General features: G+C 33.8%; 1 protein-coding gene across 1 annotated transcript; it reads right to left on the bottom strand.

The window, feature by feature from the left end:
- Positions 1-6,342: 6,342 nt before the first annotated feature.
- On the bottom strand, positions 6,343-13,532 carry LOC119568575 (zinc finger protein 79-like). The gene is made up of 5 exons (XM_037917119.1): positions 13,454-13,532; positions 13,012-13,162; positions 7,225-7,510; positions 6,532-6,916; positions 6,343-6,413 (listed from the first exon to the last, which is right to left on the bottom strand). Exons 1-5 carry the CDS (start codon positions 13,530-13,532, stop codon positions 6,343-6,345), a joined length of 972 nt encoding a protein of 323 aa, XP_037773047.1.
- Between the last annotated feature and the right edge of the window lie 896 nt (positions 13,533-14,428).

Here is a 14,428-nt window from a genome sequence, read left to right on the forward strand (position 1 = left end):
TAAATATCACAAATATATATATATAATATATATATATATATTATATTTTAATATATATATATATATATATATAATATAATATATAATGTGTGTGTGTGTGTGTGTGTGTGTGTGTGTGTATGTATATATTATATATATATTAAAATATATATATATATATATATATATATATATATATTATATTATATATATATTTTATATATATATATACCAAAATATACATATAAAAAATACATATCTATACCCCACCACACCACACACACACACACACCCCACACCACCACACACACACACACACAACCACACACACATATATATATATATATATATATATATATATATATATATATATATTATATATATACATGTGTTTTATATATATATATAAATAATATATATAAAATATATATATATACCTTTATATATACACACACGTATATATCTTTATAAATACACACACACACACACACACACACACACACACATATATATATATATATATATATATATATATATATATATATATATATATATATATATATATATATATTTACAGGGCTGGATAAAACCATTAAGCAAAATAAGCACGTGCTTGGGGTATCAAGAAGGGAAGGGAACACGAAATACTTAATTACATGCCATTAATATGAAAATTAACTAAATGAAAATATTCATATTCCATTTAGGTAACGCAACATATTATATGCTATGCTTCATGTACCTATGTACCTAACAACAGGAATGGGACGCTGCATTGGAAAAGATCTACTTTTATTAGGTCATGGATTTGGTTGGGAGAGGGTCCGAGACACAAAAGTTTTCTTATGAGGGGGAGAAGAGGAGATATGAAGAGTTGAGAAAGAGGAGAGGAGAGGAGAGGTAGACAAGGTGGAACATTTAGATTGTCTGTTACAGGTAAAGAGAGTAGGGAGAGGGAGAGGAGTAGAGATTGGGGGTGTGAAGATTTAGAATTGTCTGTTTTTTTATGGAGAGGAATGAGGTAGAAGGAGAAACATGAGATGGAAGAGGAACAGATACAGGTCGAAATGTAGAAATAAGCTTGGAGGAAGCAGGGGGAGTGGAGTAAAGAGTAGCCCTGGAGTATGAAGTAAGAGGGAAGACCTCGTCGATGTGCTTCCCGTCTGGTCTTGCGTAAAGTGAGGTCAAATTTCAGCGGCTTATGAACCTAGCCAGTGAAGACACCCAGCCGGTCACTCGGCAGGAATCGCAAGTCAGACGTGGTTCTGCATGATGGCCAATCCAGAGTCGCTACACACCTCAGTTGGCACATGTGCATGGCTGTGCAGAGCAGTTCGATCAATGACCAGGGTGGGCACAAAGAAGGGCATCGCGATGTGGAGCAGAAGTGCTGGGCAGGGTGGCCAAGACGCCAACAATTCTGACACTGACGGGGGAGAAGTTGATGTGGTTGGCCAGGGAAGGGGTGTATTCTGTGGATGATTTTTGGAATGGATAGAGTCGACAGCAAACATCGTGGAAGGGGCATTAGTGTCAGCGGTTGTAGGTGTGGTCAAAGGAGAGGAAGGGGGTCTGGAAACCAAAGTAATCAAATTTAGATAGGGCTAGTTCATAAAGGAGTAAGCTTTTTTTGCCATGGTGAGCCTGAAAAAAATGGGGAGGAGAACGGTCTACCCTTCAGGGTTCCCATGAGGGGTAAGAACTAGGCAATTAACCAAAGGAATACCGTGCCCATGACCCGCCCCCCGGCATTCATAACTGACAAAACCAGCCTTTCCCTCTTTTCAGCACGGCTCTCACACCTTAGACAGGAGAGAAGGGAATGAAGAAGAGAAGGAAAAGGAAAGGTGAAGAAGGGAAGACCATGCCTAATTAGCTGAGACCCTGAGGGTCCATGGTAGTGGGGATCCCCTACATTGAGTGCCAGTCTCCATCTCCAAAAACCCCCCCCCCCCTCGCCCATCATCACCATCACGACAGCATCGAGCAAGGCATTAGGGGGGTCGTCAAAGGAAGATGTGTGGGATTGTACAAGGCCTGTCCGCAGGGTAAGGTAGAGATCAGGGGAGAGAAAGAGGGTTTAAGGGTAAATTTGATCACAGTTTCTGGGAGACTGTCAGGAGGGAGAGAATCCACGTAAGGGGGATGCTGTGACAAAGGGTCACATCCAGGAGGTATAATGGGGAAGGAGGGGAAAAATGCAGCTGAGGCAAGGGGGAATGGGATATGTTTGGGAGGAAAGGGAGTGGGGGGAACATGAGTAAGAGGAGGGTAGATGTTGGCAGTTACTTTGAGTGTAGAAGGAATGGGAAATAGAAAGAATGGAGGATGGATGAGGCATAGGCATGTTAGCTAAGGGCATGTTTAAATGGTTTTGAAGTCTCTGAGAGTTTCCCGCAATGGAGTCGGTTGGGGAGGTCTGAGAAAAATAAGGATTTCTTGTAGGGGGGGAATAATGGACAGCAGAAGGAAGGGGTTTATAGAGAGGGTGAGGTATAAGATGGGATGGAGCATTTAGCTTGTCTTGTGAGTTTGGACAAAGGAGGAAGAGACGCAAGTACCGGGGAAGTAGTGACTGGGTGTCTAGAATGGTGGAGACAGTAGCATCTGGATTTGGAATGGCAAAAAAAAAAATTACTAGGAGAGGTAGTAGGTAGAAGCGCGGTGAGGGAGAGATGTTGGGGAAGATGTAGAAACATCATGGGAGAAAAAGGGAGGGGAAGAGCAATTACTGGAGCAGAGAGTGAGAAACTTCATCAACGTGCTTCCTGTCTGGCTTCGTGTAAAGTGAGGCCAAGTTTAAATCTGAGACTTGCCCTTCAGATTCAGACTTGTAGGAGGGCAGGGCCCCCATAAAAAAACATTATGGGGGCCGCCACAATGGCACACATGTGTGGCTGTGCAGAGCAGTTTGATAGATTATGGACCAGGTTTGGGCACAGAGAGGGCGCCAACAATCTTGATGGGGGGTGGGGAGGGTTTATATGCCCCCACCATTGAACCATTAAAGGAGGTCATGTATATGGAAAGTAATTATGGCAATATTGGAAGGGCAGGTGAGTGAGTATTCTCCCCAATCTGACCAATTACTTTCGTAGACAGGGCAATTTTTTTGGGAGATGGAGACAGTTTTCCAATGAAAGTGTTGAGAGAGGGATGAGGTTAGGCAGGATCGGTGAGCCAATGAAGTCAGGGTTGATAATGCTATAGTTCTGATGTAAATGTGTTGAGTAAACGTTGACTTTTTCTTCTTTTTTGAGGCATTCCTGGGAGAAGAAAGTGTTGTCAGAGTAAGAGGCTGAGTGGGGGGATTACGAAATATTAAAGATGTTTTTAGAGGAGGAGGCCGTAGCCGGACAGGGATGTGTGGAAGATGGAGTAGTGGTGAGTGAGGCAGTACTGCGGAGTAGTGGACAGTAAGGTTGCCGAGTAGAAATAAGGGAGAACGGTGTAGTTAATGAAGAAAGTTGTGGGGGTGGAAGAGAAAAAGTAGTGTATGCTCGGGGAGGAAGAATGTCTCCTGGAGACTGAGTGTTGACCTGGATGGATGATTTGGACTGTGCTGATGTGGTAGTAGGTACTGAGGAGGGAGTAGCTGTGTTCGGAGTTGTGGTCAAAGGAGAGCCTAGGATCGGGGAACCAGAATGGAAATCAAAGGGGCTATCTGATAAAGAGGTAAGCCTAAATATCACTATTAATGATACAAGGTCTTTATTACTGGCCATGCTAAGCCTAGGATATGTTGGGGAGAGAAATATTCCCAACTTTCATCGTCCCCCTTTAGGACCCAAAGGGCTAAACAACTAAATACCGTGCCACGGCTCCCCTAGGCCGTTCATGACTGGCACAAAGTCAGCCTTTCATCCTTTCAACTCGGTTCTCACACCTTAGTAAATGGACAGTTGAAGAGGTTTGAGGAGAGAAACAAAATGAAAAAGGGGAGGGAAAAAAATTACAAAATTAGTTTTTAGTCCCAGGGCTGAGGCATGGGGTCTCAGACTCTATCTTCTAAGTCTCCCATGGCAAAAAACAGGCATAGGTATTGGGGGCAAACATCATGGGGAGGTCATGTCTACGGTAAGTAATCTTGGCAATATTGGTGGAGGACTTACGGCAGCCTGTAGGGGCAATAATGAACATTGTACTGATACTGCATGATAGTCCACGAGGCAGGTCTTCCTTACAATATAATTGCCGTAGACAGGGCAGGTTGTTGGGAGATGGAGACCGTTTTAATACAAGTACTGAGCAAGAGATGACGCTGGGCAGGAATGGTTACCATGAAGTGAGTTAGGGTTGATAATGCATTAACTTAGGATTCCAACGTAACTATGGCAAGACGGGAACAATCAGGGCGGCTGCACAAAGAGACTTTGCCTACTTGTCTTTGGAGACATTGCTGGGAGAGGAAAGCGTTCTCCGTGGAAGGCGGCTGCAAAATCGATCCCTTATGGCTGGACTAAACGGGATACCGCCCCACAGCAATAACGGGCATAGGACGATGTAATAATATTACTCATTATCAGCACTGTAATTGTACTTTTTTTGTGCAATAACGTATAAAAAGTTTCTACACATACAAAACTTTAGTGCTACTCTATCATTGATTTTGCTGGAGGTGAAGTACCATTAGATTATAAGCTATGAATTACAAACATAATAGACTCATTTGGCGATTTTGCCTCCCTTCCCGTCACTGTGGAATCAAATGTCCTTGAGTGGTGACGGAAGAGCGCTGGGGTCCCTTAAAAAGTCATTTTCCCTTCTCAGCATCATATTCCTGGCGCCGTGACTGACGAGACAAAGGTTGTATCACGAAATTTGAACGATGGGAAAAATGACACAATAGCAGAGTGTTTCATATTTTATTTCCATTGCCCTGAAGTGTACACTACCTAGAGAGATGACCCGGAATCGTGGCAGAGAACAAAAAAATATTACATCTGGATAACTAAAATCAAATGGCACACATGGACACTGGAAAATGGCAAAAAAAAAAAGATTAAAAAAAAGGTAAAAGATAAATAAATAAACGCGCTTCTCTATAAAAAGTGGAAATAATTTTGCCAATAGGAAGCACGGAGTCTTGTTATCGCACACACTTGTTTGGGTGCGCCCAGCCTTCAAGCCGCCACCTGGCAGAGCGGCCGTTTACATAAGACTAATGCCATTCTTTCATCCTTTCAGCATGGCTTTCACACCCTAGGAAGTGGACAGAAGATGGGGATGATGAAGAGAAGGAAAGGGGGAGAAGGAAAGACCATAATGACGAGAAGGAAAGGAAAGGAGGAGAAGAAATGACCATGCAAAATTACTTGAGACGAGGGTTGAGGTGCAAGGTAGGGCTGATCCACTACCCTGAGACCCAGTCTCCGTCTCCTAAGCTTCTCTAGGACAACAAGCAAGGGATTGGGAGGGTTTGGTCACGTGATAACAGTGAAGCAACCGGATCCAAGGGGTTAAGATTCTAATGCAGTCTACACAATGTTCATCATAAAATTATTTTAAAAAATCAATATAACTTTTTTCTCTCTCTCTTTAATTTTTAAGGTACAAAGAATTCTATAAAACGGCCCAAGGGGTACAGATGAACACGAAGGCTGGGCACCCCCGGCCTAACGACTAATAAAACTAATAGATTTTTCAGCAGCCTCCAATCATGTGCTCATAAATAGCAAACATGGTTAAGCATGCATTAACATACGGGGTTTTCCCTTTTATGCATATATAGACACACACACAGACATATATACAAGGACATAACAGCTGGATGTCCTTCTGTGTTCCTCTCAGACTAACACAAGGCACAGAGACGAAAGCATGATGTCAAATGGCTTATTGCTTGTGGGTTCAGGGAGAGAAAAATACACATAAATAGTGAATAATTTATGTTTAAATGATATCAATAATACTAAAAAGGGTAATTATACAACAATGAGAGTAATCATGATGAAAAAACTGAAACAATAAAATAAAAAAAAAAAAGGAGAGGAAATTAAGGTGAACAGAAAATTTGGGACATAATTGAGTGTACATTTAGGTATATGGATATATGTATATGTATATATATATATATATATATATATATATATATATATATATATATATATATATATATATTTGTGTGTGTGTGTGTGACTTCCGTATCTATGACTTTTTTAATGAAGAGAAGGAGCATCTTCTTTGAACACTGTGGACATTCGTGGCCATCTTTCTAATCATTCCTAGGCAGTGACAGCATTGCATGTGCATGTTTAGTCTATGGAGACTAAACACAAGTCATAGAAACTAAAACTTGTTCAAACTTGACAAAACTACATATTAAGAACAACATATACAATACAAATCAGAAAAAGATAACTTTTAATAAGTAAGATGCATCTGGCTCATGGGCTTATCCTTTGTATGTACTCTCATGTGCTTTTCTAAATTACCTTTCAAAGCAAAGGCCTTATTACAAATCTCACAGCAGTATGGCTTTTCTTTTGTATGTACTCTTATATTTCTCACTAAATTAGATTTCTCTGAGAAACCCTTATTGCAAAAACTCACAGCTGTATGGTTTCTCCTTCATATGTACTCTCATATGTTGTATTTGGTTAGATATATTTGAGAAGTGTTTATTGCAAATCTCACAACTATATGGTTTCTCCTGTGTATGAAGTCTCATGTGGCTTACTTGACTAGCTCTGTATGAGAAGGCCTTATTGCAAATCTCACAGCTGTATGGTTTCTCTTTTGTATGCACTCTCATATGCCTTACTACATGGCTTTTCAAATAGAAGGCCTTATTGCAAATTTCACAGCTGTATGTCTTCTCCTTTCTATGCCTTCTCATATGAATCTCTAGACTACTTTTATATGAGAAGGCCTTATTGCAAATCTCACAGCTGTATGGCTTTTCCTTTGTATGTGTTCTCATGTACCTCAACAGATTCTTTTTCCATGAGAATGTATTGTTGCAAATCTCGCAGCTCTCGTGCCTTTCAAGATCACTTTTGGATGGGAATGTCTTATTGCAAATATCAAAGTTGTATGGCTTCTCCTTTGTGTGGACTCTCATGTGAATCCTGATGTGACTCTCTTTAGACAATTCTTTGCCACACACCTGACAAAATGCAAAACATTTCCCTTTTTGAATTCCAATTTTTGTTGTTGTATCCTCCTTCATTCTTTCCTCATACATCCCCTTGAACCCCATCTGATGAACACGTCTTCCCGCAGTCCTTAACCCCAAAAGGACACTTTTGACATGTCATTACCATCCTGAACCAAGTTACATGAGTCTTTTGCATGTGCCTCAGGTCTTAGATCATGAAGGTTATGAAAGAAATGACTTCCATGTAACACATTCACGTTACACACACCATTTCTTGTTTCATCTCCATAATCAAGTGGTTCCTCTTTCATGTCCAGGCATGTATCTTCGGCAACATCTTCGCTGAACTCTTCTTTGACTCCAATGCCGAGTATTTCCTTGCCCGTGAGTGGGGCCAAAGATATCCCATCACCGAGGAAACTCATCATCACCCTGTGAACGGAAAATAGAACCAAGATAACAGACTGCTTTAACATCAATGCTAAAAAAAATTATATCTTAAGCACATATATATAACTATACACAGATATACATATACATACACAACTGCATTTATATATATACATAATTTCATATATACATATATATTTAAATATATATATATAATATATTATATATATATATATAAAATATATATATATATATATATTATATATATATATATATTATATATATATATATATATACATATATAAGTGTACATGTACATAATTTAAATAAGTATAAATGTATGAATGTATATAAAGGAATTTATAAGTTATTTAATGTATAAAATGTATACAAAAAATGTATAAATGCAGATGTATATAAAATATATTTTTATTAATAATGTATATACACATTATGAACACACCACACACAAAAAGACACACAAAATATAATATTATATATATATATAAAATATATTATAAAATATATAATATAATATAATATATATATATATTATAAATATTATATTGATATAGATAAAGGGATATATATATATATATATTATATATATTATATATATAAAATATATATAATATATTATATATATATAAAATATATCTATATGTATGGGGATAAATATATATATATATTATAATATATATATTTTAATATAAATAAAATTTTGTATGTGTTGTGGGGTTTTATATATAAAATTACAAGCAACCTTTACATGTGCTTGTAATAAAATATATGTATCCACCCTTTAAATATAATAGGCTTTCCTTATTTTAATAAAATGTTTTTGTATTAGTTGTACAAATATATATACATATAAAAATATTTATATATATGTACATTATATAAATCAATATTATTTTATAAACATAATAATTCAAATCCCCCATGTATACAAATATATTTTTTACACACACGCACACACACACACACACACACACAAAAAATAATATATATATATAATATATTTAATATATTTTATTATATATATATATATAAAATATATATATAATATATAATGTTTCCCATAAAATATATATATATATATATATTTATATATATAATTATATATTATTTTAATATATATATATGTGGTGTGGGTGTGGGGTTAGGGTTTGTGTGGGGCGTGTGTGTGCAAAAAACCACACATAAAATATATGTATTATGTATTTGTATATATATACATATATAGGAGGGTCCCTTAAAATACATTTCCCGATATCTTTTATGTGCAATATCTTTTAAAAAAAGTTTCCCCCCTCTCACTCCTAAAATATATTACAATCATTTATATATAATATAATATAATAATATAATTATATATATATATATATTATATATATTATATATATATTTTAAAATTATATATATATATATGTATGTATATATATATGGGCAAAACATATGAAATGTTTTTTATATCAATAAACAGAACCCTATATTTACAATATTTAAAACAGAACGCTCTCTTTTCCCCATGTGTTTTTTAACAAATATTATATATATTTTATATAAATATATATATATATATTTTTATATTATATTATTAATATATATTATATAGAGAGAGAGAGAGGAGAGAGAGAGAGAGAGGAGAGGGAGAGAGAGAGAAAGTTTTATATATGGGAAAAAATATTATATATTTTAAAAAAAAAAATTTAAAATATATATATATTATATTTATATATATAATTATAATAAAAACATATTTTTTATAATCCATCTATATATTATATATAAAAAAATATAAAAAAAAATTAATATATATAAAAATTTAAAATATAAAATATATAATTATATAAAATATATATATCAATGAATTTTTTGAAAAGTTTTTATATTATGTAATAAAATTTATATCCCTCCCTTCAATAGATTTTGTGTATATGTAATATAAACATCTCCTTTTTTAAAACATATAAAAATGAACTTTTAAAACGGGAAAATTTTAAAAGGGCATGTAATATGAATATATGTATGAATACATAAAAATGGTGAAAATATAAAAGCGTATTTTAAAAAAATATATAAAGTTAAATATTCCCCCCCTTTAAATTAATGGAATTTATAAGGATAATGTAAAAACTTAGGGAAAATTCTTAAAAACCCCTTAGTGCCTAACGGGAAAAACACCTCACTAATGTTTGGCAAAAACCCTTTTTAATGATTTTTTTCAAAAATTTAAAAAAACTATCTTATGAGCAAAATAAAACCCCCAGTGGAAGTACAAACAATAAATCTTAGAAATTTAAAATTTTTCCCCCCCCCCCCCAAAACAAATGCTGTAGGAGCAGAGGTATGTTTTTTCCTTTATCAGGGGATAGTCTACCTGCAACTTTTACTTTTTTTCACGGTCATTTTTAAAACACCTCTCTGGTACTGGTGTCATTTCGCGTTTTGGAAACAATGTTAGAAAATCCAATTTTAGAATAAGGGGATATGACAATGTAAATAATTGTCGCCCTATTCCTATACCCCAAATTTTACCAAAATTCTTCAAAAAAAACTGTAGAAAATCACCTAAAATTTTGCAAAATTGCCAATATTATCTAAAACCAAATGGGATTTAGAAATAGGTTATCTATTAAAAACAGTTACGGGAAAATTTAAACTGAGAGATTTTAATAAAAGACAAAAAAAAAAGGGAAATTTCCTCACATTATGAAAACCTTCTAAGGTTTTTGATAATATCAACCATGAAATTCTCCTTAACAAATTAGTAAACGTGAAATTGAAAATTTTTTGGGTTTTAAAAATTTAATAAAAAAAAAACACTCACCCCTCTTTTACAAAAGAAAAAATTTTTTTTTTGGCACAAATGACCTTAAACAAAAACCCCCAAATAAAAAATCAATATAATTCAAAAGGTTAGTCGCCCAAAAACCAAAAGGCCAGGAAAGGGTAGGGGTTTTATCCTTTTTATATCTTAACCACAAAAAGAAATCAAATCACAAATGAAATTTAAAATCGGGTTTGTGAAAAACTTTAGCTCTAAGAAATTTAAACCTTTTGTTAAAGATTTGGGGATCGACGAACAACACACACACACAATATATGTTTGTGTTTTGTACATATAAAATATATGCCATAAATGTACATGTTTTTTATAAATTTACGAATATATCCATAAAAATAGGGTTTTTTAAAATTCATAACCTTAAATATCCCCAATATTTTTAATTTTAATTTTGTAAAAAAAATTATAAATTTTAGAAAAATATAAATAAAAATATATAAAAACATATCCCGGGCCTTAAAGAAATATAAATTAAAATTATAAATAAAAATTATATATATATATATATATATATAATTTATATTATTATATATATTTTAAAATATATATATAAAATGATATATACATATATATATATATAAATTTTTATAGATATATATATTATATTTTTATATAATTTTATATATTTTTTTTTTTTTTTTTTATAAAATTATATATATATATATATATATATATATACATTATTATATGCAAAAATTTACAATTTTGGTTATCTGAAGGTTTGTACATAAATAAAAATTTAATAGGGATAAAACATTTTATATATTTCTTTACATATTATATGAAATTTTTAAATATATATAAATATATAATAAAATTATTATATTTATATATATATATATATATATTTATATTTTGAAATTTTATAAAATATTTTATAATAATTACATATTTTAATATATATATATTATTTTAAAATTAATAATATATATATATATATATATTATATTATAATATATATTATATTTATATATGTGTGTTTTGTGTGTGTGTGTGTGTGTGTATATATGCAAACGGAATGTGCACATATATGTATATATGTGTCTATATATCCCTTTATTTTATATGATAATATATATATAAATTGTGTAAAATGTGGATTATGATTTTTATTTAGTATTTTTAAAAAAAATAATTTTAAAAACAACATAAAAATTTTCAGAAATTTATTTCAACTCACCGAAAATTATGATTTCCGAGCCAACCGGGGGTTTCCCTTTATTTTTTTGGGGTTTTAATATCACAAAAAGGGCCAGCGGCCCTTTGTTCGCTTTTCTGGATTTGTGAGAAGCCTTATGCTTCACGTAAAACGTAATATTCGCCCCAAAAATGGGGTTTTAAAAACTCATTTAAAAAAGCGACCCCTTACGCTCTTTTGTCCCTAACGTCTTTTTCTCATGAAACCCTTGGGTTCCCCACTTTCCTCCCGAATCTCCGCGTTGGCGTATCCCCCCCTGGGCCCTCCGCCCAAAGTCTCCCCTCAGGTGGATAGGAGTTTAAGATATTTTCCTTGGCCTAAAAATTAGTTTTAACAAAAATAGCATTAAATTAATGTAAAATTTTATTCTATTTATTAAAAGTCAAATCTTTCTTCGGGAATTACAAATACCGAGATGTGTAAAATAGTAAATACGTAATAAATTTTGGTCTTTTTTTCCAATAAAGTCTTAAAAAACCCCGAAAGTTTAAAAAAGAGCAACTTTCGTTAAAATACTTATTTATTGCCCCATTTTTTCATTTTTAGTCCCTTTGGGAAACATTAGGGGTTTCTTAAATAACTAGGCGCTCTGACTCACTTCCGCGGACCAGGGGCAAGTTAGAAAATGGGTTTTATTATTTAAAAGGGTTTAAATCGTTTAAATTTTTGTGGGGCTCTTATAAATGTATATAAAAGCGTCTATTTAGGTGTTTTTTAAAAAAATATATGTTTTTAATATTTCCATTTTTGCTTTATATAAAAGTTAAATATATGGTATATATATATTATAAAATATATTTATTTTAATAATTATTATATATAAAAAATATATATATATTATTGTGTGTGTTTTGTTTTTGTGTGGGTGGTGTGTGTGGGGGAAATTTTACATATATATGTATTTATATATATTTTTTGTTTTATACAAAAAATAACATATTTAAGTTTTTTAAATTTCAGAAACGTCACCTAAACGAGGGTCTCAATGCTGGTGTTTATTTTCAAGAAAGGGACTGCTCTTCCACACAATAAAACCAAAAAAAATAAATATAATATATATAATTTAATATATATATATAAAATTTTTAAAAATTTATAATATACAATATATTCACAAAAATATACATGTATATATATTAATATGTACAAAATATTACATCTAAAAATTATTTTTTTTCATTTACACGTAACAATATTATATGTATATATATGTGCATATATACTTTTATATATTGATTTAATATACCCCTAAATGTATGCAAACAAAATCTATCAAATCTATCTATCTGCCATCGGAAATTTGGGTTTACCTTCCCCCCTGCCCTGCTGAGGGGCGTGGTCACCCCTTTCTGGAAGGGGGAAGGGGGGGGGGGGGATTGTAGCAACTACCAGGGAAATTTGGCCGGGCATACCAGGCAAGCTTCCCCGCCCACAAACAAATCCGCAACCCCCTACTGGGGCCCACCAGAGACGGAAAGAAAGTCTGGATTTTACCCCTGGAAAGTCCCCAAAAAGCCCGTATACAAAGCGCTTCGAGAAATTTGGGGAAAACGCCGTCGTGATTTTGGGTCTTTGGGTGTTGCAGCTACATCGACCTCAAGAAGGGTTTGACTCGGTCCCAATGGGGAAATCTCTATGGGAGACCCTGGGGTTTCCGGGGGAAATTTCCGACACAGAATTGCCCTGATAGAAAAGCCTCATACTGGTAATGAAAGTTTTTAAAAGTTTTGGGGGGGTCTGTCAAAATTCTTTCCGGGAAATTCGGGGGTGGGGGCAAGGTGTGCCCTTGCCCCAAACATTTTAAAACCAAATAGGACGGGGATAAGGGCAGGGGGTTTTTTTTACTACCCAAAATTTCAGTGGGAAAAAACCAAGGAAAAAATCAAGTTAAAAGTTACAAAATTTTTTAATTTCCCTTGGTAGTTATTTTCCATACTCTGGGCTGAGACCAGGAAGTCAGTAGAGGGTTTGGGTCGGGCAACAGGAGCCATAAAACTGGGATCAACAAGACCCATTTGGAGACGCCCCCGGTACCAATGCGAAGGACCAAGCGCGTGTTTAAAGGGCCTTGAAAATGCCAGTTATGCTCTATGGAAGCAAAACCCGGACGCTACCAGTGCCTTGGAGTTCATCTTGATGCCTTTTGTAACAATTTTCTTCGCCGATCAGGGAAGGTTATGGGGGGGCCCAGGACCTGTTTTCCAACCAAAGGTTACAACGTGAGAGGGGCCCTTTTTACTTGAAACCCGGGATCGCCAACTAGGCTATAGGGCCCCCTAGCTGTTTACCTGGGGACGCCCAAATGCCCATCAGGTTGTCTCTGCGAGACACCCCTGGGTGGAGGAAAACCTGTGGGGACGACCCGGAGATCAGGGGCTTTGGGGGTCGACGAGATTTTCGCGGGGAATTTAGGAGGGGCCGGGGGCCGGGCTGGGGATTCCCCTCGGGGGATCCCGTGGCGGAAGCAAAGGGGTGGATGGGGCCATACCCCCCCCGCGGCTTTGGGCCCCCTTAAAAGATCATGATGATTTTGTATTTTATACATACAATTTTAAATATATATAAAATATATAATATATAAAATTTTATTTATTATATATAAAATGTATATAAAATTATATAAAAAAAATATTAATTATAAAAATATTATATAATATATATTTTAATGGAAAACCTATAAATCTACAATTTACAAAAATATCAAATATATGTTAAAATGTAGTTATAACTATTTTATAAAATATATTATTTTTAAAATATTATATATATATAAAATTTTATAATATATAATATATTAATATAATTTTATAATAAAATATATATACATTAAAGTAGAGGGAAAGGTTTTGTGCTATGGGTTTTAAAAAATATATATATTATATAAAATATATTATATATATATATATATATA

This window comes from Penaeus monodon, chromosome 44, assembly GCF_015228065.2.
Source record: "Penaeus monodon isolate SGIC_2016 chromosome 44, NSTDA_Pmon_1, whole genome shotgun sequence".
NCBI lineage: Eukaryota > Metazoa > Arthropoda > Malacostraca > Decapoda > Penaeidae > Penaeus > Penaeus monodon.

Coding starts and splice junctions, on each gene's coding strand:
- LOC119568575 (XM_037917119.1), bottom strand. CDS start 13,532: ATGGGTCTTGTTGATCCCAGTTTTATGGCTCCTGTTGCCCGACCCAAA. Junction 13,163..13,453: donor CTTCCTGGTCTCAGCCCAGA/GTATGGAAAATA, acceptor CGGAAACCCCAG/GGTCTCCCATAGAGATTTCC. Junction 6,917..7,224: donor ATGGTAATGACATGTCAAAA/GTGTCCTTTTGG, acceptor TCATGGAAAAAG/AATCTGTTGAGGTACATGAG.